At 46.3% G+C, this 27813-nt stretch overlaps 1 protein-coding gene across 2 annotated transcripts; it reads right to left on the reverse strand.

The window, feature by feature from the left end:
- Window positions 1-27813, reverse strand: wnt7bb (wingless-type MMTV integration site family, member 7Bb). Of its 2 annotated transcripts, none has more exons than XM_076141817.1 (4): window positions 27388-27813; window positions 21008-21234; window positions 5041-5312; window positions 1-1684 (listed from the first exon to the last, which is right to left on the reverse strand). In XM_076141817.1, exons 1-4 carry the CDS (start codon window positions 27456-27458, stop codon window positions 1205-1207), a joined length of 1050 nt encoding a protein of 349 aa, XP_075997932.1. In that variant the 5' UTR covers window positions 27459-27813; the 3' UTR covers window positions 1-1204. The 2 variants fall into 2 exon arrangements, with proteins under 2 accessions (XP_075997932.1, XP_075997933.1); XM_076141818.1 differs by lacking the exon at window positions 27388-27813 and adding an exon at window positions 25269-25351.

Consider the following 27813-nt stretch of genomic DNA (forward strand, 5'->3'; position numbering starts at 1 on the left):
AACTGCCAAACTGAGTCAAATGGGAGTTTATTTAAGTCTTGAGTGAGTCGTAATCTGAATAATAATAAAAAAAAATATCAGTGCAGCACTCGACAACACATCCAGCAACATATCACTTTCATGTTTAATGAACTCAGGGAGGATCTCTGCAGTTAAACCAGCGTTTTCTTGCTACTGTCTATGAACTGAAATTGCAAAATACTGTATAGATGTTACTGCTTGTAGAGAAAAGGACTGCAAACAAACTAAAGGCTACAGTAAAGTGGAACCAATGTGTTTGAATGTGAAATACACTGTCATGATGCTTTATGCTGTCAACACACACAGCAGCAGGGAAACATTTTTGTCTTTCAGGGGGGTTTTGTCTTACGGATCGGCGTGGTCCTCTCCTAACAGACACACAGCTTCAGTCAAAGTCTCTAAAAAGTATTTTTCTTTACACTTAGTACAAAAAAAAAGACATCTCTACCCGTTAGTGCTTCGTTTTAAGATACTATAACATAAATAAACAATTTATTTTCAGTGTTCAGAACAGACAGTTCCAGTGTGACTGGAAAACATACTCCACCATATTCCAGTTGGCAGCAGAGGGTTTTACAGAGTTCTCCACTCAGCATTTGGCCCAACCCAAGGCACCATACGTACAAAGTGTTCATTTCTACAAACCTCCAACATAAGACCCAGCCAATTTGGGGGTCAGATATCCGTTTCTGTTCCCCTTTTAAGTGGAAATAAGATAAAACTCTTAAAAAGTTTCAATCAAAGACGTCGTGAGGAATCTCTTCTCCGTCACCCCTCGTCAGCTGCTGTTTGTCGTCTTTTTTTCTGATCCGACTCCCAACTCACTGTGTCTCCTTTTCCGTGCGCGAGTCTCTTGTGAATTAAAAGGTTTACAATTCCCAGAGAGAGAGAGAAGCACAGTTCCCGCCATCGGCCTCAGTCGTTACCTGTAAGTCCCAACGTCACTGCGAAGACAGCAGCGCAATCTCTCTGTGACCGTAAAGTTTGGGCTTTTACCTACTGATAATTAGCATTGACTTTCTGAAAAGCAATAAGATAGATTCTGCTGTGCAAAACGATGCCTGAAGAGCTGAGAGTGTAAATTCCAACCTTCCTCTTCTTTCCTTTATGTTTATCTCGCTCTCGTGGGTCTTCCTCACTCAGCTATAGTCCTTAAGCGCCTCATTTGATGTTCCTGGCGTCCTTATTTGCAGGTAAACACCTCCGTCCTCTCGCTGCACGTGTTGCACTTGACGAAGCAGCACCATTGGAACTTACAGTTGCACTGCCACACTTTGGTGTACTGGTGCGTGTTGTAGCCGCGCCCGCAGCACATGAGGTCGCAGCCGTCCGTGTGTAGCGACGTGCGGTTGCACAGGCGCCCCTGCGTGCCCACGCTCCCCGTGGCCGCGTCCTCCTCGCAGTAGTTGGGCGACCTCTCGATGTAGACGAGGTCCGTCTCCATGGGCTTGCGGTAGCCCTGAGTCTGCTTCACCTTGAGGTGGGTGGGCTGGCGGAGTCGGCTCGCCCGAACTACCTCCACGTGCACCGCGTCGTTATACTTTTCCTTGAGTATGTAGCCGATCTCGCGGAACTTTGGGAGCGTCGTCCAACAGGTCTTGGTGGTGCAGGAGCCTGAGACGCCGTGACACTTGCACTCTAGCTTCATCCTTTCCTCCAGGACCTACAGAGGGACACAGAACACAACCAACCGTCACTCTTAAACTCTTCAAATCTTGACCTATTGTTCTTGGAGAGAATCTGGACACAACTGAACAACCTTTGTGGACTTGGACACGGACCCGTCATGGAAACGGACCTCTATGACATCACTGGTGTTACTCTGTTCCCCTGAAAACTGTTGGAATGGAATGGAATATTTTCTTTGATAATGCTGGAATTTAATGGCTGTGTCCATCTGTAGCTGGAGTTTTGAGTGTGTGTACCTTACACTAACATGCTCCTAATGTGTGTGTCTGTGTGTGTGAAATGAAGAGATCTATTTATTTAATTTAACCTTGTGTTTATTAATGGACCACTAAGTTTTGAGTAGATTCAGGCTCCTTTCCTGGCTTTGTCTCACAGACTTTAAGAAGTGGAAACAAACTTTTGCAGATTTCAGACGAACTCCGATCGAAAGGGAAGACGTTTGTTTGACGTGTTGCTAATGCGTTAATAGGCCGTGATGGCTGTGCGGTGCGTCTCTTATCTGCGTTCGTCCATCTCGCCGGCAGGGTGATACTCGCCGATGGCTCCTTAGTGCATAATTCACGCCATAATCACTTAAATTCAAAGGTTTAAGCCTCAACAGTGTGACAGTGTGAGGAGTGAAGATCTGTGTAGAGTAGACAAACTCACATATCTGACATTTTTCCTCTCTGATGCCAGTTACGTGTCATGAAATCCGGGAAAACGACTTTACTCGCTTAAAACAATATGGACCCCGTGTGGATATCTGTCATTTTGTTTGATTTAATTGAAGATTATTCCGTCGTTAGACGTGCTCCGTGTGTACACAGCAACACAAAGCGCTACTCCGTTAACTGTTTACATCTGGACTCCGGGAATGGAAGGGGGTTTGTTTAACTTTCCTGAAGACGTAAGTGTGATGAACGTAAATGTGTGTGTGTGTTTGCGGTTGTAGCCTCAGTGCTTATTTTCACATACAACATTAATGAAGGCTGAGGATTTCTCAGGTTATTCACTTTCTGTCCACTTAAAGTCTTTCATGTCAACATGTGGCACGCAGGGCCAAGTCCCTTCTCCTCCTCCTCCTCCTCCTCCTCCTCCTCCTTCTTCATCTTCTTCTTCTTCTGCTGCTTAATCCCGCCGCATATGGGATTTATCGTGCGATGTCGTCAGCGTTTAAGCGTCTCCGCTGAGTCAATCCGTCAGACTCAAGAAGAAGAAAACCTCAAAATACAAATTGTAATCTCTTCCCTTCTCTGCTGCTTGTGCTTTTGCGCGGGGGAGGAGTTTGCATGGGTCGAATTAACACGTCTGTAATAGTCCTGACATGACTCCTTTAACCCAATTAGGAACTCCTGACTTGTTTGAACATAGTATTTGTTGTATAAGATGTACAGTGGGGTTGGCAGGGCATTTTTCCAGTGCAGCTTTTTCCTGGCACGTCTTCTTGCCAACGGTACAAGTCATCATTTCTATCAGACACTTAACAGAATGTACACAAGAGCAAAAAAAAGAAAAAGAAAAAAGTGCAGAGTTGTCCAAAATGTTTGTCTGTCCGCGCACTCTGTGGTCAGACTTTTCCCTATTTGAGGACATCTGATTGAAAAAACATGAGCCCGGGCGAGTTCATGAAAGCTGCGGGGTCAGCTGTCAATCTTTCCTCGGATGTTGATTCAGAAGGAGGATTTCCAAAAATGTCCAGCGCAGAAAAAAACCACAAGGAATGCCTGGGTAAAGAATCTGACTTTCTGATGGATGCATGGAAACATTTACTTAAACTGTGTCCATCAAAGTGTCGGATCTGTTACCAATTAGACCAACAAGACCAGATTCCCCCTCTAAAGATCAACTTGTCAAACAAACCGCCCCCATGGAAGATGAAAGGAGTAACATGATTCATTAGATGCTCCTTTCCGTTCAGGGAATCGTCCACTCTAATTATAGTTCTAGTTCTGTTTTAATGCTATTTAATGTTTCTTATCAGGGCATTATTGAGACGTTAATGTGACTTCGCTCTCCTTGCTGTAGAGGCCCATTGAAAGCTTTCATGGGGAACAAAGTGCAAAGAAAAACAAGGACCGAATGAGTTCAGCTGCAGCAGGCGGGCGGGCAACGCGTTCATTAGCCTGTTGTGTCTGGACTGATGATGTCTATCCAAACCATAATTCACAATGGAGGGAGACCACCCAAAAATGTATTTTTCTGCGGGTGATTAACAAACAAAAAGACCTCTGCCTCTGGATTTGCGATCGCCCCTTCCAGTAAACGTTTCTCTGGTGTTTTCCCCCTAATACTCTATTTGTCCTTCTCGGCTTTCCTACTGTCTCAGCAAAGACGCACATTTGATTTTTGTGCATCTTGACAGATCCTGACTTTCCAAGCCCCAGAATGAGAGCGGCAGCAGTGCCAGGTCTAACCCTGACAGTTCAACATGCCAGTCCCCTGGCATCCAGACCGTATCATTCTGCTGTGTTAACACCGACATTGTCGGCCTGCTTTCACACACTGAATGGACGCAGTCAAATGGCAGTGACATGTTTTGGTATTGTGCAGAGAACTGCAATAATATCCTGCTCCTGACTTTACACTTCATAATTCCATGAAAGGACTGGAAAGGAGGGATGGCAGGTCTCCATCTGGACTCCGTTGGCCAGGATCTGTTTTCCCACTGGACCCAATAAAACCAAAGTTATTAATTAGATCCATTTGTCACCATAACATCATCTTCTCTTCTCTTCTCTTCTCTTCTCTTCTCTTCTCTTCTCTTCTCTTCTCTTCTCTTCTCTTCTCTTCTCTTCTCTTCTCTTCTCTTCCCTTCTCTCCCCCCCCTCCCCTCTCTCTCTCTCTCTCTCCCTCTCCCTTCCACAATTGACTAATAGCAAACAAACATGTCCACAATGCAGTTTGCCAACACACTCTGAGAAATAAAAGACACCCTCTTAGAATGGAAAGATACACCAGTAAATTGGCCCAAGCAAAACAAACTGCTGAAAGGCGACTGGTGATCAATCAGTCAGCAGCTTTGTCTGTCACACACTTTCGTCAGCGCACGACTTTCAGTTCTGTAAGTGCGACTGTTTGCTCTCCTGCACAGGCACACACACCAACACACACACACACTGATCCATGAAGTAATAACTCATTAAATTTGAAAACAAGTGCAACCCCGTCAGTGTGTGAGGTTCAGTGCCTTGCTTGGTTTCACAGTATTGTCCCTTCATTCAAGAAGACTTGAACCCACAACACAAATTATTTTCGCCCCGCGTTGTTGCATTTTCCAGTCGTTCTCTGAATCACTTCTGGAAAAATACTTGTGGCAAAGCATCTTGACTTGTTGGAAACCCTGTTTACCTTTCTCCCTGCCTCGTTGTTATGCAAGTTCATCAGGCGTCTCGGGGTCTTTTTAATCTCGCGAGCGTCCACGAAGCGGCGCGAGAACTCGATGCCGTACTTGATGTCGGCCGAGCAGCCGCCCCACTTCCAGCCCTCCTCCTGGTTGTAGTAGCCCTGCTTCTCCCGGTCGCAGCCGCACTGGCTCAGGTTGCCCTGGCTGCACGCCGCCGTGATGGCGTGGGCCACCCCCGCCGCCGTGATGGCGTAGGTGAACGCTGCTTCCCGACTGCCTGGATATGGAAGAAAAAAGTGAGATGACATGAGAAACGGGAGCAACCAAAGTCAAATAAGCACAATGTTGTCTCAACGACGTCAGTTTCAATCTGTTTGTAGCTGTTTTGAAGCTGTTCAGCCCGGGCATAGATATGAACTTTCTTGAGCGTTGGCTCATGTGTGTGTGACTCACACAGATGTTCAGCATCTTTCCACATCAATAGAGATCCGTGAAGACAAACCTGACAGCTCATGACAACCTTTATCATCATCTGCCCGAACTGCACGTGTGGGAGTTCAAGAAATGAAATTAATATCACTACAGCTTCCAAAGCAGCTTGAGTGAGAACACAGAGAACACTGAACATACAACTCCTGCCACTTCACTACTGACTTCACTAGTGAGCTAATTCAGGTCACTAAGATCTGGATTGTGGACCCAAACCTGACGTGGCTGAGCAGGAGCTTGGTGCTGGGATCGGGAACCACAGAAAGAGAGAACCTGATCTTGGAAAAAACAGCACAGGAAGTCCACGTCCACTCCATTATCTTGATAAGCCGGCGAAACATTCCCTTCAGACGCGCGCCTGGCTGTCCCCCCCCCTCCCTCCTGCACCTTGGTAGAAGTGTGGCCACGTTTCCGACCGCAAAGTCCTTGAGTGCAGCCTCCAAGAGTGCAGCGTTGGAATTCCAACGGGGGGAGAGCTGGCCTAGGTGCTGTCCAAAGTGCTGAATTCCTCCACAGGAGCACCTTGCACCGCTGCCCACACAGCAAACAAGCCAGGGTCTGCAGGTCTCACCGTGCCCCTGCCGGGACACGAGACGGATCGGACCGCGCCACCTACTGCTCAGCAGCCGGTCCTAACACCAGACGTTTCCCCCCTGAGCTGCTGCTGCGCTTCACTCCTGCACCTGGAGTAGATTTATAAGAGGAACACGCCGGCCATTTCACAACACCTAATGAATTTCTGTAAAATTACACCCCTGAACAAACGAGGGGTTTAATTGAACAAGATGTTTTTGTAAGTTGTTGACATTTTGGTGTTTTCTCACCGGGCCCCATAGTCTGAAGAATGGAACCTTCCGGATCCCCTGTGCTATTTCTTTAGTTATGAAAAACTAAAAAATACAAACGTCAAAGGAAAACACTTTCTGAGGCAACATATCTGGATAGAACTCGACTCCTAACCTTATAAGGCACCTGGGAAGTGAACGGGTAAGATCTCGGAAAGTCTCCAACTCACTGGTGACCTTGTCGGGACGTGATTTTCCAGGAAAGCGAGTAAAAAATCTGCAGTGTATCACTTCAAGCTGAAGGCTTAATGGAGGCTCTCCTCACCTTCCAAGCACCACTGCATAAACCACAACACAAAGTCATCCAGCGGAAAAAACAAGAGCGCTTCTCATCGTCTCTAAAAGGTCATAATTTGAAGACGTGAAGGCTTTCACCAAACACCAACAACATATTACTCTGCCTAATGAAGAGCAACGTTTACAAAATTGTGACTTATACAATTAAATCACGTTTTATGGCCTTGTCGTGGAGCGACTGTTTGGAAGATCAGTGATGGATTAAAGATGGAAATGGAGCTAAAAGGATAAGATGTAAAAGGTCGCTGACAGTGTAACCGCCACACAACGTGACACAAAGTCCCCCCGCCGCCCTGGAGCTACAGAGGAATCTGACTTGAAAGGCTCCACCGCGTCTGAAACATGGCTGCTGCTGCTGCTGGGACGCTGTTGCCCCTCAACTGGCATTAATATGAGGAGGGGGGAGACATCACTGCTTCAAAAACTGCATGTTTCTGTGCTTGCAAAACATCCCGAGCAACATTTCACTGGATTCTACTGCCGGCGTCCTCACTCGAGGCCGTTTCCATCAGTATCCTCCCAATGTATTCAAAACAAACCGACCACAGAAACAGGACTATATTTCAGTTTAACTAAACTTTCGGAGACTTCAAGCGGCTACGACGGCAATCCGGTCAAACACAAAAATGAAATAATGACATCATCTAGTCCAGGAAAAGCAGGAATGATACATCCCGACATGAGCAAACTGAGGGATTGTTTACATCCGAAAAGCAGCACAAGTACAACAAATGGGGGTGTAAATCACCAGCAGTGCAAAACCAAAGAATCAAGGAGATGACAGATGATCCCCATGCGCTCCGTGTCGTCTCCCGTCTCGAGCAAACACACACACACGGAACAATTTCTGAAAGCTTACGAGACGTCAGAATCTCCGGAGCATTTTTCAGCACTTCAGAAGTGGTTTACTTTAAAGAAAGAATTGTGACACTCCGCTTGTACAGCTGCTTTGGACTTATTTTCCGCCCGGTTCTTTTTTTTCCCTTCGGGGGGATCTCTAATTTTGATCCCAGGGGCATTTTCTGAACCCTCAAAGATGTTTTCACCCTAAGCCACTATTCATTTCCTCTGCTGGCACCGCCGGCTGCAGAGCTAATACCGTGGCCCGCAGGTTCGCCTGGTGGGGACTGACTCACAACCACTTGCTCCTTTGGTCGACTGCAAAGCTGCACCCCCACCAGCTTGTGGTAACGCTCGGCTCTGCTCCTCCACACACACACACACACACACACACACACACACACACACACACACACACACACACACACACACACCAGCGCATACTGTACGTCCAAAACGTGCATGCACCTCACACACACACACACATACTCAGTGACAGGCCACATAATAAAACACACAACGCACTCTCACTGCCCTCCACCCTCACACATGCACATGAACATAGAGCTCAAACCCGCTGTGAAAACACATTTGCGCGTAGATGCACAAAGTGAATATCGGTGTAATGTCTAAAACAGAGAAAGGGAGGCGGCTCCCTGCGCCGGAGATACTCCCCATTTCTGAGTTGATTGAGTTGTTACCGCTCATGGGGAAAATGACCATAACGGCTCTTGTGCTGGTTGTCGCCCCCCTGGTGAGAGGAGCGGTGCCAAGTCTCGGCCCGGCCATAATGAAAGCTGCTAAACAAACTATGGAACTATGGTGAGACCAAACCAATCCAATAAGACATAGGACACATTTTGCACCCTGAACTTTGTCCTCTGTGTGTTAATATTCATATCTGTGCGTATTTCACCTCCATACTACACATTTACCCATCCGTCCATGGAAAACACACCCTATCACCTATTGTTACTCTGTAAATGAACAGAATGATCTCAGAAGGGAATCATGTTGCAGCAAAATGAGAGAATAGAAGTCAGTCCTGATATACACACAAATATTATTTACAAGCAGGACACAACACACATCAGTTCTGCAACAATTCTCTGTGTGCACGGTGGCACGTAGGACTCACACACACACACACAGACGCACACACGCGGCCCCGAGCAATGGAAGGGCCCTGCTAGTGGTCGACGAGAGCTCGGAGGAGAGAACGCACCCATAGCAGCAGCAGAAAGCCCTCAAGAGGCCGGGCCCAGAGTCCTGACAGCCCTCCAGCAGGAACCACCCTGGGATAGCCTCGCTGGCTGCCAGTGGAAAATTGGAGTGACCAGAAAAACCTCAATGAACTTGGAAACATCCAGGAGAGAAGAATAGAGGGAATATTAAACCAGATGTCTAATGGAGTTTAGTGGCAAGTGTCTGCAACGCTATCCAACAGAGAGGCGAGCAGAAGAAGAGGATGTGTGCCGTGTGTGTCGCTTTGAGCAGGTAGAGGAGCTCCAGAGCGGCACAGGGCCTTGAGCCAGACATGTAAGTGAGGGCAGCCCAGTCAGTAAGCCTCGGCCTTCACATGCGCCGACCACACCACTTTGGACACCGGCCTCTGCTGCGATGCCCGTCACGTCTTTCTGACCCAAAACAGGAACGCAAGGGCAAAAAGGGACTGGCAAAAAAATAAAAAAAGGATTCTGGATGTAGTGGCTCGCCGCTAAAATGGCAATCTGTGTTTAGAGCCGAGGGAAGGCGCACCACTAAACAAATTTCACATGACACAGCGCGGGAGATTTACGGCCCTGAGACGCTGCGGGGCAGAGCTGGTGGTGCAGCGAAGGCGAGCTGATGTAGTAACACTGCTGCTGACCTCAAAGAGGCCACGATGTCCTCGCAAGGCTTCGGCCGCGAAACAGGCCGGGGCTGAGGCTACGCTGCCGACACCAGAGGAGAAGGGAAGGACACACGAGGAGGAGGAAGACGAGGGATCTAGGCCGCACCTCCAATCCAGAAAGAAACCAAAGTTCCATCTAAGCTATATTCTGTACCTTTCCTGCCATGACTGAAATCTAAACTGGAGGAATTTGCTTTCACAATCCTTGTTGCTCCTGGATACTCTTCAGCTTCTACTTGGGTGCTAACGTGGTTAAACAGAGTTGAGGTTGTAGGAGCACAAAGGAAGGTCTGCGGTGCCAGCGAGCTGCAACCAAGCATGCAGACGGAGAGCTGTAAGCGCACCGCAGCATGAGGAAGACTTAATTACTTCAATGGGGAGAGGAGGCCTGCAACAGTGAGGGGAGAGGAGGGGAGAGGAGAGGAGAGGAGGGGAGAGGAGAGGAGAGGAGAGGAGAGGAGAGGAGAGGAGTGGAGTCTTGCCAAGAAAGGGAAAAATGTAGACATGCAACCATACATACAACTTACATACAACATACATACACACACACACACACACACACACTGATATGCAGGCACAGCTCTATATGTGCTTCACAGTGACTTCAGTGCAGCTACACACACACACACACACTAACACACACTAACACACACTAACACACACACACACACACACACACACACACACACACACACACACACACACACATACTTTATATAGACAAACACCAGCAGAGCCTAGCAGTGCAGCTGAATGGCCTCTGCACACACAGGCCCAGCCAGTTGGTCGAGCAGTGAAGGGGAAAACCATTTAAAGCCCCCCGCCCCCCCCACCACCTCCGCCCCTGCCCTTGCCCTTACCCCCTCCTCCCCTCCATTTTGGACATGCACTGGCAGCCCGGGGGGACACCAGAGGATTGGATTGCATAAGAAATCACATCTCAACAACACAAAGCTGCAGTGGAGTTTTGGGGTCTTTCTCGTCCTTCGTGTCACAGAGAAATGGCACCGCAGAGAACAAAGGGGAAAGTGTCACCTGCTGGTGGCCGCCAGTCTCTGCACTTGTGGTTGTTGACTGGCAGCACATTACAAGCAGGGCAGGAAACAAACTTTTTTCAGGGCCTGGAGGAAACGGTGGTCGCGAGGTCCCAAAATTCATCTGCTACTATCAAAGTTTTACCATCCGACTGTGTTCTTTAAATGGAAACACACGCCTGGTCCCCGCAAGATAGCGGTTAAGATCGCTGTCTCTGAAGCCACATCTACCTCCACCCGCCCTCAGACTTAATCCCATTGGAAGTTCCTTTTCCTCCTTTGTCCTCCACTCTGCCGCAATCCAAATATAGGACTGAAAAACACGAAAGCCAATGAACCGTCTGCTCCTCATTCACAAAAACAAAACAAACTTCTAAACGATGGAGTAAGTGCCTCCCCACAAGCCGCGCTGCTGCCGCTAAATCATTACCTACTGAGTTTGTCTTACACGGCAATTTAAGAGTTTCCAATGTACCTGAGGTGCTTTACTGGCTGACAACAACCCGGCAACAAGCCACCGTGCTTCCCAAACAAGAAATAACAGAAATATAAAAAGAAAAATACAGAAATTAAGAATGTAAATGTTCTAAAGTGAATCATTTTGATGTTTTTGACTCAATAACCCAAACCCTCGATCGCCCCACTGGCAGGTATGCAAGCAACTCACTTCATCAAGGCCTCTTTCCATTCAGAATATACTCTCAAATACAAAAAGGAAACCCTACAAATGGCTTTTAAAACGGTTTTTCCACCCCCACAACATAAATGTACATAAATATAATAAGATTCCAACACCAGAAGCTTTAAAAACAAGCCGTAAGCAGAGCGGTGCCAGTGCTGGAGCGCTCGTCTCCAGGGCCCCATGGAAGGGGAAGAAAGTTGGGAGGAAAACCCCGAGCTTTTGTATACCAATCACTGAACTGACTAATGCGCTCTGCTACTACTGTTTTCCGTTCCGCTTTATGTACCGTTGCTATGAACATATGCTCCCAGCAAATTATAGGCAAAGTTGTGGTCCGTGAGGTTTGCAGCTCGCGGAATTAACATAGTCGTGTTCCTGTACAATAAAATAATATTGTTTTACCAGAACTAGAACGCTTTGCTGTTTTTTTTTTTTCGGGAGGAAGTGACAGGCTTTGGCTCTGTTCCTGTTCCTGTCCCTGAGTCTGATTCATATAATAGAGCAGAAGCTTTGAGCGGTAAAAGCTTTAAAACAATTATGAGGGTGTTTAACGCGGCTGGTATTAAATGCGGGAGAATCTAACGTGAGCTAATCTTGCCTCGCAGGGACAGAAGACAGGAGACGTTTAGGAAGCATCCATTCCTCCCCCTGATCTCCCTCAGGTGATGGAAAGTGTTTTGAACGGAATACCAAGACTTGCTAAAACAGGCACAAATCCGTCTCCTACACCCTTTTGTGTCTAATGAGACCCAATCGGGACCTCGGATCGCTACGAGGGTCTTTATGTGCCGCACACGGTAATCATCCACTTCTTGCGAGGACAATGTGAAGGATTTAACTCAATTTCGATTCCATTGCATTCCTCTGTTTCATCTCCAGCAGAAACATATTTACTCAGATATAAATCAGCGCCGCATCGTATCATTATCCTATCGTCATGACTATAATCAAGGAGTCAGATCTGCCGCTGATGACACTCCTTTCCTTCTCATTACGCAACAATGGCCCCCCGACCTGATATTTTCATATTTGCTGATATTGATGGAACCCTGGATAAAGCTGTCACTTTCTTAACAACTTCCCCTCTCTGCTGCCAGCCTGCTCTCTCTCTCTCTCTCTCTCTCTCTCTCTCTCTCTCTCTCTCTCTCTCTCTCTCTCTCTCTCTCTCTCTCTCTCTCTCTCTCTCTCTCTCTCTCTCTCTCTCTCTCTCTCTCTCTCTCTCTCTCTCTCTCTCTCTCTCTCTCTCTCTCCCTCCCTCTCTCGCTCTCATCTAAGTGGGCCCGGTAGCGGTGTGATTGTTGGCACATGTAAATGTCCAGTGTCGGCCCTGCGTGTAGAGAATACAGTGATCGGCCTGGGATTGTGTGGGACAAAGCTCGCAGTGAGATTACAGTTGATCCTCTCACATCCTGTTCCCTCCTGCGTCTACTGGCACCGGGCGGACACAGACAGATGCAGATCCCACCGATAACGCCGCGCCACAGGGAGGGGAGAGGGGGGAGGGGGGGAGGACCATGTTGGGGGTGAGGGGGGCAAGGGACCGGGATGACCCCAGGGGGCGAGGGAGAGGAGAGAGGGTGACGCACACCCGTGCAGTCTGAGATGCAACAGTGATGGGTGGGGTGATGACACCGTTTGGTTGCGGTCTGTGTTGTGATCAGGGGATGTGAGGCGAAACACTGAGGGATGGGGGGACAGCGTGTGTGTGTGTGAGTGGGGTGTGTGTAGTCAGAGGTGACCTTTACCAAGCCAAAGGGGAACACAGCCCACACAGTGTAGAACAACAAAGCATCATCAGACTCCCCTATCTGATAAAGTTAGGGGAAAGATCCCACACACTGGCACATGCACATACTCACTCACACACACTCACTCACATACACACAAACTAACACACACTCACACACACACACAACTGCTCTGTTTTCTCTGGCCTGACATGGAGGAGGGCAGAGGATTAGGGCTACCCACATGATGATGGGCTGAAAAATAGGCCTTTTATCCACCACCGTTCCACCATAACACAATGCACGCGTCATTTCCTCGCTGTTATCCACACGGTGTCGAGCAGTTCGCCGCCCTCAGAGTGGAAAAGGCAGTTTTGGTGGCGGCTTGGCACCGCGAACGCGACGAGAATCAACCCAGATATTCCATCTACCTGCGACATCAGCCATGACATGCTATCCTCTTATGATAACAACCGCTGTTTCTTTTATCTTATGTGGGATAACAGATTTGGCTGAACGATAGAGAGCATATCTGTGTAAGTATGACTTGCCTGAAGGGTTTACAACCAACGGGACGCTAATCCCACAAAGGAAAAGCCTGTGTGGCAGTGGGATGATTGATGGCATTACGGGAGAGTTCAACAGTGTCAAAGTATCCACTTGTGTGCTTGAAAAGCCTGGTTTTTGAAGAATGTGTGTGTGACAGTCTTTACTAATCTGGGCCTGGGCCTGACACACACACTTATAATGGACCTTAAAGACAAATACAGTGAGCTTATAGATTCAAAGAGTAAGGATATCTCCAACAAAACCTGCATGACAACACTAAATCTGGCATAACCCCGAGATTTGACCTTAAACGAAGCTGCAGCTACTTTGTTAACTTCTTCTTAAGTCTTAATCGCACTCGAGGAAAGAAAGTTGATCCTCTTTTCCTCTGTCGTATCTATTTTTATAACTACGCTACGCTCGCTCTACATGATTTAAAAGCCGCTTATTGAAATGTTCAGCTGGTCGAAATTAATATTTCATCTTGCATTTCCTTTTACTTTCTCAAATGAGGAAACAAAGCACGAATGGAACCATATGGTCATCCGAGTCGTCCATTCATTATTAGCCTTAGGTTGGACTGTGATGTTTCACTTGCATTCTGTGGGGATATAATTTCACCACAAATGACCATCAAGTGATTCCGAGAAGAGGAAGGATTTCAGCCAATGCATTCATATTCTGCAAGGATTTTGTTGTCCTTAAACCAGAAGCCTGTAGTGCAGAGAATGAAGGAGAAAAAATGCTAGAATTGAGGGAATTTCTGGACTAAAATTTTGAATCTGTGATTCCGTGTAGGAAATAGTTGCGATCACAATACTTTGTTCATTTGTTTCAGTCCGTACAACCTGCTATGTCTCTGTCTCCTCTTATGTCATTTGTTCAACAATGTTCAACTATTATCTTCTGTAGCGCTCCAATAGCCAAAGCAAAAACCTCATAAACCACATACCCAAGGTAAATGGTAGTAATTAAAGGTTAATTAAGATAAAACGAATTGTATAATATCCCTTCGCTTATTCGACAACAATTTGCCACAATAACAAAGTTTCCATAAGCTTTGATTTGTTTTCATTCACTCCTAAAAAACTTTATAAAACTATAAATAATCGAATCTACCACCAGGGGGGGGCGTGCAACACATGTCTGTTTAACAGTTGTAGTATAATACAGTTTAAGAATAAAATAAATGCCAGCAAACGTAATAACTGGACTCCAGATCGATACTGTTCAGCATTTGAGAATAGATGTTAAATTAAAAGGCCAAAAGTTTAACGAACATAACTAAATACATTCTTGGGATGCTCGGGTGGCGCAAAGGTCAAAGGTCTAACAAGAGTGTTTTGCACAGCTTGGTCGTGCATTCCTACGGTCACAATCAGCCGTGTCCGACATGGGTGGGACACAGGCAGAGTGATCTCGACCTTAACTATTGGTAAATTGAGGCGCACCTGCATAGAACAGGGACTAAACAAACTACCAGGGAAGAACAGGGGGTTGGACCATACCAAGACGGGGGAGACAAGGGGGGAAAATGATCAGGAATCAGTCCATAGTGACGTCTTCTCTTTCAACTGCGTCTTCAGCTCCTGGCCAAGCGTGCGTCTGTCCAGGAGTCCTTTCCACTACACTTATTTTCAATGAAGCTGCTGACTTGTTTAGGCCCTGGCAGGTGGTTTTCCCCCGCTACTTTCCCCACACTCAAAGCCTCTAAGTGCAGATGGGGTTTGGGGGGGAGAGGGAGGGACAAAGGGAGGGATGGAGGTGACAGGGATTCATCCTTCATCCTCCTACGTCCCTTCATCCCGAGCACAGGCAGCGAAAGCCGAGCCAAGACAATGTGCTGCCTGTAATTGTATCTAAGCCTCTGATTCCTGCCCGCTATCAGGAGCAGACCATTTTTAATCAAGGCTACCCAGCGCTGCCATGCAATAATGTGGTAGTATATCCTCTGCGGTGAGAGGCTCGCCTGCTCACGAGCTGCATCCATTCTTGCGCAATGAGCCAGCAGGCAGCGTGATTGAACTTTTGCAATATTTCACTGCCAGCACAACAAGAAAGCTCTTTCAGGTGAACAGCATGAATCAGGATGGTGACAAACTGGCTGGAAAGTCAAACAGAGAGTAACCAGAGGAGGCCATTTTATGACAAGAGGGCAGAGCTGGCCTTTGATGCTGAGAGTAGCTGTTGAAAGGTGTCCATTTTCAAGCTCTAATCGCTAACATCAAGTGCACTGCTATTTGAATGGGGGCGACTTGAGCTGTAAGGTGTTCCTGGTCGGCTTCTTTAAGTGTAGGCCATCTCTGTTACATGTGCTTACCCAGAAGAATGTCCGATTGTACGCAGGATGAGGCTACTCCCAGTCAAAACATGCGATTCAAAGAATACTAATATAAAAAGGAGGAAAATGTGCATTATTGGCCTCGCTGAGCACAATAAATGCAACATTCCTGCGTCAAAGTTAAGAAATAGGCCAAAGATCACTCGCTGGATGTGTTTCACTTCTACATATGAGTACTGTACACATGTGATACATGTAACTGAAACCACATGGGGCTTTCTTTATGCTAGTGTGTGTGAGCACAGTCAAATATGTATTACAAAATAGCATCAGCACATTGTGGCCATTAGATCGGACAGCAAAAACTTAAAACACAATGATTCATGCAGAAACCAAGCCAAGGATTATGATTTGAGGATTGATCATTTTTCCCATTCTTATCCTGTCTCCTGACTTGCTGATGGATTTGTCTCTAATTCTATTATTACTTCTTAATAGGCTGCAACAAGGCTCCATAACACCCATTTCTGTTAGCACCAGATAATTCATTCCACATTTTACAGAGTGAAGGTACCAAAGCATGCCAATAGCAACGCCGGGCACGAGGGGGAGATTGCTAAATCTGCTTTTGCAGAGGAAACAGAGACACTGTGAAATTGCCAGTTTCAAATGGCACTGCGTGTTTATGGAGTTGTTCTCCAATTTGTCAGTTAGTGCATAATGGAGGAGCCAACACTCTTTGCTCAAAGGGAGAAAGTCTTTAAGAGCAGAGCTGTAACAAGGAGGGGATCTATTCATTTTCCATCTATCCATCTCCCCCCTATGCCTTGTGTTGGTCGCAGTGTCCAGCATTAGAGGACGAGCCAACAGAAGCCAGCTTTTAAAGGGGGAATACACACAAATAATTAGAGAACGACCAGGGCTTTTAAACTGAATCACCTCCACTGAATGAAGATATCTAGGGGCTCTGAAAGGCTCAATAACCAAACTATTAATGTGTGTCTCTTTTGGAAAGCCAATGTTATACCATGGAGCAGCTCCAGAGCAGAGAGACAGAGCCTCCCAGAGCAGGCAGCACAGAGAGAATGCATTAGACTTGCGGTCGGCTGATCTTTAGTTTTTTGAAAAAATGCCGACATCTCCTCCCCTCAGTCCAAAATTTAGACTGGATCACAGAGTGGGGGGAAAGGTTTAGTGCTCATAATTTGGGGGATTTGAATGAAAAACTTCAATGGGAGCGGAACGGGAATAGCTTTTCCCCTCTACTTGATTATGATGATGTGGGAATTTGCAGATTCGGAGAAGGGATTGGAACATTTTGTCGAAGGGGTGTATTCCATGATTTCATATGCCATGCTAAAGAATTCCATAACACACACACACACACATAACACACACACACACACACACACGCACGGTGGCAGAACATGGTTACATCTTCAAGCACAAGCGACAAAGCGCTGGAAACAATCACGACGGGAGAATGTCGCGTGTGAGCCGACGATGGCGGCTTGACAATAAGGTGTTGAGTGAAAAGACTAATCGGCCACTTTTCCACATTGTCTCTCTGGCAGTGGAGTTACGCAGTAGCTGTGGTGTCTGTGGTCTTCCGCGATGACCTAGTGGGACACTGCGAAACTGAACGAGCTCTGTCAAATCCCAGCCAAACGCTTTCCAACCTGCACGCTTCGAGAGCCTCCAGCCGTATTGACATTAGCCAGTCGCGGGTCGGCGTGACTCACTGTTCCGTAATGATCAATCCATGTCAGTGTTGATAGTTATCACCATTCCTCGCAAATCTTAATATCAAGAGGAGAAGAAAAAGAAGAAAAAGTCTGAATGTAGATCAGTTGTGACATGTGAGTTCTATCAAATACGATTACGGCAAAATATTTCCATGTCCCGGCTACAATCAAGATGAGCCTGTCTAACCCTCTTATGAAGTCGTTCTTATAAATGAGTTGTGGCGTAAGAAGGAGTAGTAGTAGAAGAGGTCAGCTTCCTTCAATAGCTGCTGCACGGTTGACTCAGCAGTGCATGAGTGTATCTCTCACACCCACAGATCACTTTAACTGCACAGGCACACGCAGGGGGAAATCTGAAGACCGGACGGTCCAGATCCGAGCCAATATGAAAGCCAGCATGTGGACACACAGCCAGGACCAAAGTGTGAGTCTCAAAGTGTTGGCCATTATTCCTCTGGATTATGAAAGCAGATTATTAACACAGATTATTAACCAAACTATTGTCATAATCCAGAGTAATGATGACCGATATTACACCCAGACCACATGAGATGGAAAAGCTCCGTTTTCCAGTCCGATCCTATCACAGCCAGGTCACACACGAGTGCTAAAACTGCCCAATAGGACACAGCATTCCCGGGACAAACTGCCCACACACACCTACCTGCTGCTATGTAGCAGCAGTTGCAGGCCAACAGATGATTTTCACTTCTTTATTTGTGCCAGTGACACATGGTGATCCATGAAGAGGACTGTGCGGGCGCTCAAACAGCACACACGCTTCTGCATACAGAGCCATAGGAAAACTGTATTTTGAAAAAATTTCTTTTACAAAAAAGTTTGATTGGTCAATTGCAATTGCGTGATACCAACAAATCTTACTGCTACAAACCAAAAATTGTGGCTCATTCCAATTCCTGTCCCTAGGGAGCCTCACACAGAGCAAAGAGGAAGAATGACCCAGACACATTGAGCAGGTGAATCTCAATGCAATGTGAGAGAATCTATGATACATCTGTGCACAGCTGCTTCAATGGAGAGCGGGTGTTGTTGGAAATTGTGGCAATTGAGTATTGTATCATTAGCTACGACTCTTGTGCAACTCAATGAAATCATTTGGCACCATTCTCAACTTTAAATGTGCAAGACAGAAGCAGCTGGTGGACGTCTCCTCTCAGCTTCACTGCTCCTTGTATGACTGGACACATTCATTATGTGGTGTTTAATGATCTCGGAAAGATTTGCAAGCATTGATGCACCAAATTCCAACTTGAGCAGAAGTCCAATCACCTAGAAAGACTGCAAAGGCCTGTGTGGGCGTGGAGGTAATTTAACAGACAGCAGTATCACATAACCAATAGAATAGATGAGCTCTTTTGAGACAATTAAACAGACAAAGAGCTGCTGTGTGCACACAAGAGGCACAAAACTAGACAACGTGTGCTCCCTGTGGGCCCTTACAGTGGAGGATCAACTCCAGTGATTTCTAATGGAGGCAGAAGGAACCAACAACTACCAGCCCACTGTCATGGAGGGAAAGGTCACAGGTATCAGTGTTGGAATGTGACCTTGGAGCTAAAATGTCTCACACATTCAGCATAATAGTTTGTTGGCCAATCATCAGTAACACAGCAATTTTAATATTTTACAAATTTTAGACCAGAAAGTAAATAAGTTGCTGGTTAAGGTCAACAATTAGCAACAAAAAAGGCAGAAATCTTTTTGGAGAGTTGACAAGAGGGAGGACTCCAACAGGATGCTAATGTTGCTCTGTGTCTGCGGCCACGAGGAGGCAGAAGGCAGCTAACACAGTCACCCTAGCTGTGAGTCTTTTCTTTCTAGTGGTCAAAAATAGCAATGCTCCTTTAATTGTGTGTGGTTCAGATATGTTTAGAATGTGAACGATGAGCGGTTGCAAACAAAGATGAAGCTCAGCCAGAACAAGCAACTTCAGAAACAAAAGGACTTCTTCAATTCAAGAGACAAAAGTCAGTGCAGAGGCAAAAACTAAGGCAGTGTGACCAACAGCTATTAAACAGTAAGAACACACTGAGCAACATCAGAACCTTTGAATTGTTCTGAGAATCCAGTTCCTAACATCAATCCACAAACTCAACCAGCAGACCAGAGGACGGACGGACGAAGAGAAGCAGCGAGGAAAACAACATGAGCTCCATTACAAAAGAAAACGCCACATTCACAACAAAGACAAAAATGCTTTTGGAGAGAGGCTGGAGTTAATTCAACCACTCCTTAAGAGGAGTGATTGTTAACAGAGCCACTGGATTAAATGCACAGCCCAACCGCAATGTAATGGCAACAAAGCATCCTCTAAATGAAAGGAAATGTATAAAAGTCCCCTGTAAAACAAAAGCAACGCAAAGAGGGTTTGCGGAATGCCCAGTTTCTCAAACAAAAAGCATGGTGAATGTAAATGTTTGTCTGCTCGTCGGTCTTCGCTGCATGTATGCACACACTTTCATGAAGCAGCCAGACATGGACACAACCAATTTAGCCCGATTAACAACAGATGTGTCCATCTATTTTGGTTCGACAAGTGTTCGACTCTACAATAATGCCATAAAGATGCCTCCTCGTTTCCTGATATCAATTTTTAACCGTACGCTTTCCTCATCAGGGCCTCCGTAGCTTTCCCAAAAGCTTTGGCGTAACCAGCAAATGTCGGTGGAGAGGTTCTCGCTACGGCAACAGAAACCAGAGCTCGGCGGCGAAGTACAACACCGTAAATCTGGATGAGGACAACTTCAGACGGGCCGGGACGAATAGCAGCATGTGAAGGCCTCTTGAGCGAAGCCAACACTGATGGTTATACAATAGAGACTCAAAGGGACCGCGTGTGTGTGTTGTTGGTTTGACTTGTGACTGTGTGATGTGTGCAGCTCTGGGTTTGGCTTGTGGAGAGGCAGATTTCATGGAGCTCACAGGGTCAGAGGCTGGTACCGCATTTCTGATACTCTTCTTGTGTCGCTTCTGAAGGCTGAAACAATACGAAGTCGTCCCTTTCGTCACGGCAACCAAAACGCCTCCTGCTCTGCATCCCACATACACACCACATCCAAGTGGTGATGTTTCTCCTTGTTTTTTTCTCCATGTGTGTTTGCAGTGTTCACTTATTCATCTTACGATCCGCAGCGAGCGATGATGAAACCAAAAACGTCTCCAGAGGCGCTCGCATCCAACTGACATTCAACACATTGTCCCTCAAAATGCTGGTGAATAAATTTCCTTATCTCCATCATCACATCGCAGAGTTTCACAAGCAGCAGGATTGGGTGTGGGTTTGGGACAGCGTTTCACCAAAGCGACATCGTGCCTCTACTGTGTGAAATATCCAACTTAAAACACATTTTCCTATCCGCAGCCTTGGATGAAATGCATTAATCTAACACACATGTTCTTATATTTCAGCATGGCGATTTCCTGTGAAATATTTGGGACCCCCCTCCCCAAAATAAGGACCCATCCATTATGAAATTGACATCACCGTCCTCAGCGAGAAGGTGAAAAAGACACACATACACAAAACCACACACTGCCATCTCTCTGTTTTGATAATATTCAGACTGACCTACTCGCAGCTCCTGACCGAAGACTGTCCTCTCTCCCAGGGCCGAGCAGTTCCAGCGTCCATAGCGGAACTGGTACTGACACTCATTGATGCCCATCTGAGCACCTTCGCCCACCACAATGATGGCGTCCGGGCGGCTCTGGCAGATGGCCCGCTGGCGAGGTGCCAGCCCTGGAATCTTGTTGCAGATGATGTTGGCACCCAGAGCCACCACGGAGGACAGGGCCCTGCCGAAGGTAAGAGACCACGTCACACACACGAGCCAGCGTCATACACAGATATGCATGCATAGGTGTGGGTGTGCGCTTATATGCACAGAAAACATTTACACAAACATACAGTATGCAGGCACACACACGCACACACACACACACCGAGTCAGTTATAACTCCCAGAGGATGGTCAGACTGACTCACATGTAAGCTTCTCCAGACTAGGAATCAGTTCAAGCAGTGATTGATGTGTGTTCCACAGAGAGCTGAAAGCTGCAGCGCATTTAAGAATTGCTATTTAATGGATTTGAGGTAAATCAAAAAGAAAATGGGAGAACTCAATCCAATAGAAAACACAAAAAGAGCATAGGGGGGCCGTGCAAAAACATCCCAGAGAGAGAGAACCTAAGTAGTGCTTCTTTGATGACTGACGCTGAATCACGGCAGCTGCAGAAATGACTTGAGGGGGTTTGGTCTTATTTGTTTGGTAACGCGGTGGCACGAGGAGCAGCCAGACTCTTAGAGTCTCGTGCGCGTACATTTAATACTCTTGCAACTGCTTTTCTTTAACGTAAGCAGAGAGTCACAATGTTTGTTGGATTGTGTGTGAAACAGTCACAATGTAACGCACCAGCTGTAAAATATCAGGGCTTTTCTGGAGTCACGTCGTAGACCTGGCATGCACGGAAAGAATGGAAGGTTCTTAACACAATTTGCCTTATATCATGGGGCATTAATATACCAAAGCGAGCGAGACCTCTTTCTCTTCCTCCTCCTCCTCTTCCTCATCCTTAATTCTCACAGGCTTCATCACATCCCGTCTGATCACTCAACGTGATAATATAGTAACACATGTTGTAGACAACTTTGCGACCACCGAGAAGACCTAAATAGATTACAGCTAAACAAAACTCCCACTTTCTCCGTAACTCTGTTTACAGCCATTGAGACCATGTCGATACACACTTTTCAAACAAGTCAAAGGACAAGGAGCCATAAACCAGCTTGGAGACAAATGCCAGCTTTGAAGTATGACGTCGGCCTCCAAAGGCTGCGGCGCAGGGCTAACACAGGCGAGTTGTGTGTCAGCGGAAAGCAACGCGGGGCGTGAGAGGGGTGAAGAGGAGGGGAAGAGACAGAGACACAGAGAGGCTTAGGGACAGACTGAGAGAACTTTCAAAGTCAAATCTTGTAGACGGTTAATAATATGAAAGCTTAATCTCCCCTTCATGGATTTGTTTTTGCTCAGTCTTACTCTTTATATTTAGTCAATTTCTATCAAAGTGATGATGAAGCAAAACACAAATCAGCTCCAGTTTGTGCAATTTCGGGACAAATCAGAAGCAAGAGCGTTGATCTCACACCACTGTGCTTCTGAGGGCCTGGACTACAAAAACACAGATAAAGAAAGAGAGTGTTTGTAAAGGATAGTAAGGAATCTGTCAGGTGCATTCAGTGTGTTACAGTAAATCTCCTTCTCGTAGCACTGAGGCTTCTAATGCTTCCTTTAAAACCTACTCACTTTCCTGCCAATCGTGCTGTTTAACAGACTCAGACTCTACTGACCTCCCGTGACCTTTTGCTGTATATGGGGTTCTTCATGGCAACAGTTGCATCTGTAGCTTCGCCTCTTTGTCGTTTCACCTGCTACTTCACAGAATCACCTCACGTCTAACAGAGGTGACCCAAACCATCAGACGACACCAAACACAGAATTCCAGAGCTAAGCTTTTAAGTCCCCGCATCATCGTCATGCACACATGCGACTCTGTTTGCTTAGCGTAGATGCTCTGTGCGTATACCAGCAGCTTGGGGATCGACAGGCGCAGATGATCAGCAGACAGACCAGCGACACAAACACAAAACAACAGCCTGTATGGAGACTCTCAGCACCGAAAATTATCCTGTATATGATCTTGTATAAGTTTGAGATCAGGGTCACATGAAGACACTGAAAAGGTGTTTTGATTTGAGGGTAAATGTATAAAGATTAGTTTTAATATGTCTGGATTTATGAGTTGATATTGGATGAACCTGATTCCCATCTTTAGCTTCTTTTCAGACTAAAGCTCACAAATTGTCGTCTTAACAATTTGATTATTGATGACATCATTGCATTAATTGCATGTGTAAGATGCAAAAATATATATATTCAAGCAAAACCCAACATTAAAGCTTCTGCTGATGTTCATACACACTGTCAATAAGACTAATTTCTTTGGAAAAAGTTAGACTTTAATTCAGGAAGCTTACAGACTCCATGACAGGATGTGGGGCCTAAAGAGCATCTGTAGGCTCTTCACCGTGGCAAACTGCACACTGAGCCACCTACTCTATCATACAGATCGCTTTGAACTTACATGACACAGCATTAAGCTCCTCCACATGCATCTTCTACTGAGGAATTCCCTCCAAAAAAATGCCTGACACGCAACTTAACTGAATCAGTGAATGCTCCCCTTTCCTCCCAAAGCAAATTAAGTGTTATTCTAGTTCTGAATATGATTTTTCCCTTTTCTTCCTCATTTAAAACAACAACTTCAGCTATCCAACGCACCCAAGCAAAGCAAAAAAAAAATACATTTCATTTCAAAAACACATTTAGTGCCCACACACACTTCCAACAAAGTCAAATCATAAACGGACCCACATCATATCACACACACAACAGCAGAGTGACGCACACGCTGTTGCGCAACATGCTGTCAGAAGACCTCTGCTCAGTCTTATAAGTGACATAAACAGCACAGAATGAGAACCATCAGACGTTGCTATTGGAACATTAAAGTGTGAAATTCCTGGATATTGCAGAGTTGAAATGTGTGCAATGGGCCGGAAGCTCTAAACTGGACTTACTGAAGGCTCATTTACCACCAAGGCAGCTCTGGGGTTTAACGTGACAAAACATTACTTGTGTTATTAGAGCACAAAGATGCAGTGGAGTGGATTGTTTTTAATCGATTTTCAACGGTCTCCTCAAACCCATATTTTGCACGGATAATGCCGAACAGAGAGCAGATTAAAATGATCAAAACAAACAATGCTATGTCGTTTTTTAATGCGCGCACCATCACTAAACTTAGCAGTGTATAGGCCACTTTTAACTGAAACCATAAACCGCATCTATTTCAGCCTCAGGTTTGGGGTCTCCGGGCAGCAGAGGAAGCAGCGGAGAGCAGCATGGCTGAGTAATTATTTTGGAAGCGTTTTGGAAAGCCAGTGTTCTCCCTGCAAGAGTCATTCCCGTTTAATTCGAAACCGCAGAGTATTACAGCGTCAATCAAAGGGACGGGAGGGATATTTTCAGATGCGGGTTCGAAGATGATAAACTGACTTAAATACCGGGATGATGTCATGCAGGGAGGTGATCGCGCTCCTGATCCCCGGTGTGTGTGTGTGTGTTTGTGTGTGTGTGACAGGTAACGCGTCCCCTAAGAAGCTCATTTTTCCAAAGCATCTAATTGCATTTGAACGTCTCTGCCGCTCTGTAGCCAAAAGGAATCCGCGTTACAGAAATTTAAAAATGTTTTGATTTCCACGATCTTCCCTCAAATATTTCGCATCAGGGACAGTTGAAGAGGAGGTTTGCCTCTTCGGGGCAGCTGATCCGCCTGCAGACGGTCCGGTCCGGATTTCACCTAATTACTTCATTCCCACGTGGAGTAAACAGCGATCCGGACGGTGTTTCCACTCAGGAGCGGTTTCAAAGGGATTTCACGCGTGTGTGTGACAAAGTATGAGCATCAGGGAAAATAAATGCGAGTTAAGTATTTTTCCTGCGTAATCTGCGAACTTCAACTGGTTTTTCTTTCTTTATGTCGGTTTAGAAACAATCACGGTTTGATGGCAACGATTTATCATCTTAACTCGAATTGTCCCACTAAGGACGCGTTTGATCTCTTTGGACACAGATATCTACTCCGCTGTGGAGATGTCCGTCAAGAAGGAAACACACAGGATGGAAATCAAAGCCGTGTACGTGCGTGTTTGCGGTGCGTCTCGATGAGGTGACGGTGAATGAAGGAGCCCGTTAATTGGGTCAAACTTACAGGTAGCTGCCACTCGTCAGGATGAGGAAGATCTGCGGGTAGTAGACTGACAGCAGCACACTGCGCGACGAAAAGATGATCATGATGACATTGAGCAAATGGTCCCGTTCGGACTGAGTGAGAAAACGAGGACAGGATCAAAAAAAAAAAACTCCCCCCCCTTTTAATTCCCCGGCTTATACGTCCCTCCGCAAGGATGTCCAAAAAAAATGTCCCCAAAGCAGCTTCCCTGTGTGCGTGTGTGTCCCTCCCGTCTCCTGTCTAAGCAGCTCCGCGCTCCCAGCAGGGCCGAGTGAGCGCTGAGATTGGCTCTGTCATCTCTCAGCGGTGGAGGCTGTATAGCAGAGCACTGTGGCTTCCCGAGCCGGAATGATGATGGTTTTAGGGATTTTGCATGGCAGAAAAGTGCCTCTCTCCACTCTCATGAGAGTCGTGCCTGCCATTGGGCAGAGAGAGAGACACTGTTATCCGCCCACTTTGCCACAATGGGACAATAGGGTGACACTGATCCAGATTCCCCCCCGTTGGACATAGCTGGAGGTTTGGTTCATTACCCCCCCACCCCCCGCCCCCCCCCCTTTACCACCATACACCATACACCACCACCCACACACACACACCCTCGACCCCCCAACTCCCCACATCCCCAGCCAAAAGTAAACAAACCTCTGAACACCACCGATGGACCAAAAAAATCAAAACATGCTACTTAAAATTACTCTTATTTATTTAGAATCAACAAGTGCTTCAACACAATATAAGTAAAATAATATGGATAACAAAAATCTAGGGTCTTCAGGTGCAGATGTGATCCTGCAGCTATAAATTACATCTCTCCTCCCCTGTAGCCTTCCTGTTATATTATTATGGTATGCTTGGGGTCTATACTGTGTCTGTGGTCAGCAGTGAGTCTGCACTGACATAATAGCTCCCATGGCGACACGTATGTATCAGCGTAATAATACTTCTTGTATTTTTTTTTGTAAAGAAAAGGGCTTTGAAAAAGTTTTTTTCTGAGACCTGGTGACATGAACAAATAAGACACGGTGGTCAGTGTGTGTGTGTGTGTGTGTGTGTGTGTGTGTGTGTGTGTGTGTGTGTGTGTGTGTGTCTGTGTGTGTATGGAGGAGGGTTTGTGTTGCTACAGCACTCATCACCTGCAGGCTCAGACTGAGAGTAAAGAGGCGACCCTGACTGATCTGCAGGAGTGTGACGTGGAATCAGCTCCATACTTTAACTTTGAAGTTGTTTAGCTACTGATAGAGGATCACAATCTACAAAAACATAAACTAATCTACTATATTTTCATAAAAGCATCACTTTATTGGCCTTTGTTTACACTCCATCCCTGTATTCTTGACTGGGCCCCCAGGAGTCTTCAAAGGTGAATTACATGCATTTCATTTCCCTATTTAATTCAGTGGAACTTTGCCCCAGAGAGTAACGTCCTCTATTAATGGACCATGGATGCAAATCACAGGCAAAACTACAACAACAAACACAACAACAACCCTCTTATAGAGACATGAGAGCAACTAAAAGCTGTTTAAAACCCATATATGTGTCAACCTGGGGGGTCAAACCTGAACCAGAGCAGCCCTGCAGTAGGAGGAGATGTAATTCCTCCTCCTGCAGTGTTTATGCATCAAGGTGAGCGATTGCAAAACAGGTATATAAAAAAAAAAACTCAGTTTGGGCAATGGAATGTGGAAATGCAACTCAGCCCGCCGCTATGAATGAAGGAATGCAGGAGTGAGCTCGATCTGCAGCGGGGACAGCGGCTCAAATGATCCGCTGCGACAATAAGCAGCCCGGAGTCTCATAAGGTGAACGGAGATAAAAGCGCAATAATCGAAGATATAGCTGCGAATCGAATAATCGAACATGGTGACTTTTAATCTTAGCTGATCAGAACCACTTTTTTTAATAGACTCACTTATACGTTACACCTGCCGGGAACTGTATTCGTTAATACTTTACGCCCGATATGTGTGTGTGTATGTGTGTGTGAGTGAGTGTGTATATAAGGTCAGAGGGCAGGCGGTGCTTACATTACATATAAGAGTCTCGGTGTCCATTGCGACACTCTATGGGGGTTAGTAATAAAGATCAAACTCACCCAAGTCTGAGGTATATAATGCCAAAACACAGGAACACGTTGAAACTCCACTTTCGGAGGGATCTGTGCATGATCGTTGGTCACTGTGCGCAGATGCCCATGCAGGGGAACACGGAGCGGCTCTCCAGGGCAGCATTAACCCTTCCACATGCACGTATCGCGCCGGCTTTCCGCGACGTCCAGCTGGGCCACTTCGGCAACCGTCGACCGGGCGAACTCCATGGTTTCCAAGCCGGCGCAGGTGAGATGCTGCAGGAATTAAAAAAAAGGTGGATCCCAGCTCCCAAAAATGAAACGAGAGAGAGAGAGAGGGTCGGACCCGAGAGGTGAACGGGTTTCTTGGGAGGAAGTGGCTCCTATTCGTCCTTTGCTTCACGGTGGAGTCTAATTAACTGCTCCCATTTGCTGCTGCGCCTTGCAGGTGAA

The sequence above is a fragment of the Genypterus blacodes genome, unplaced genomic scaffold (genome assembly GCF_046128005.1).
Source record: "Genypterus blacodes isolate CSIRO-AG114 ecotype Tasmania unplaced genomic scaffold, CSIRO-AGI_Gbla_v1 ptg000021l_1, whole genome shotgun sequence".
Taxonomy (NCBI): Eukaryota; Metazoa; Chordata; class Actinopteri; order Ophidiiformes; family Ophidiidae; genus Genypterus; species Genypterus blacodes.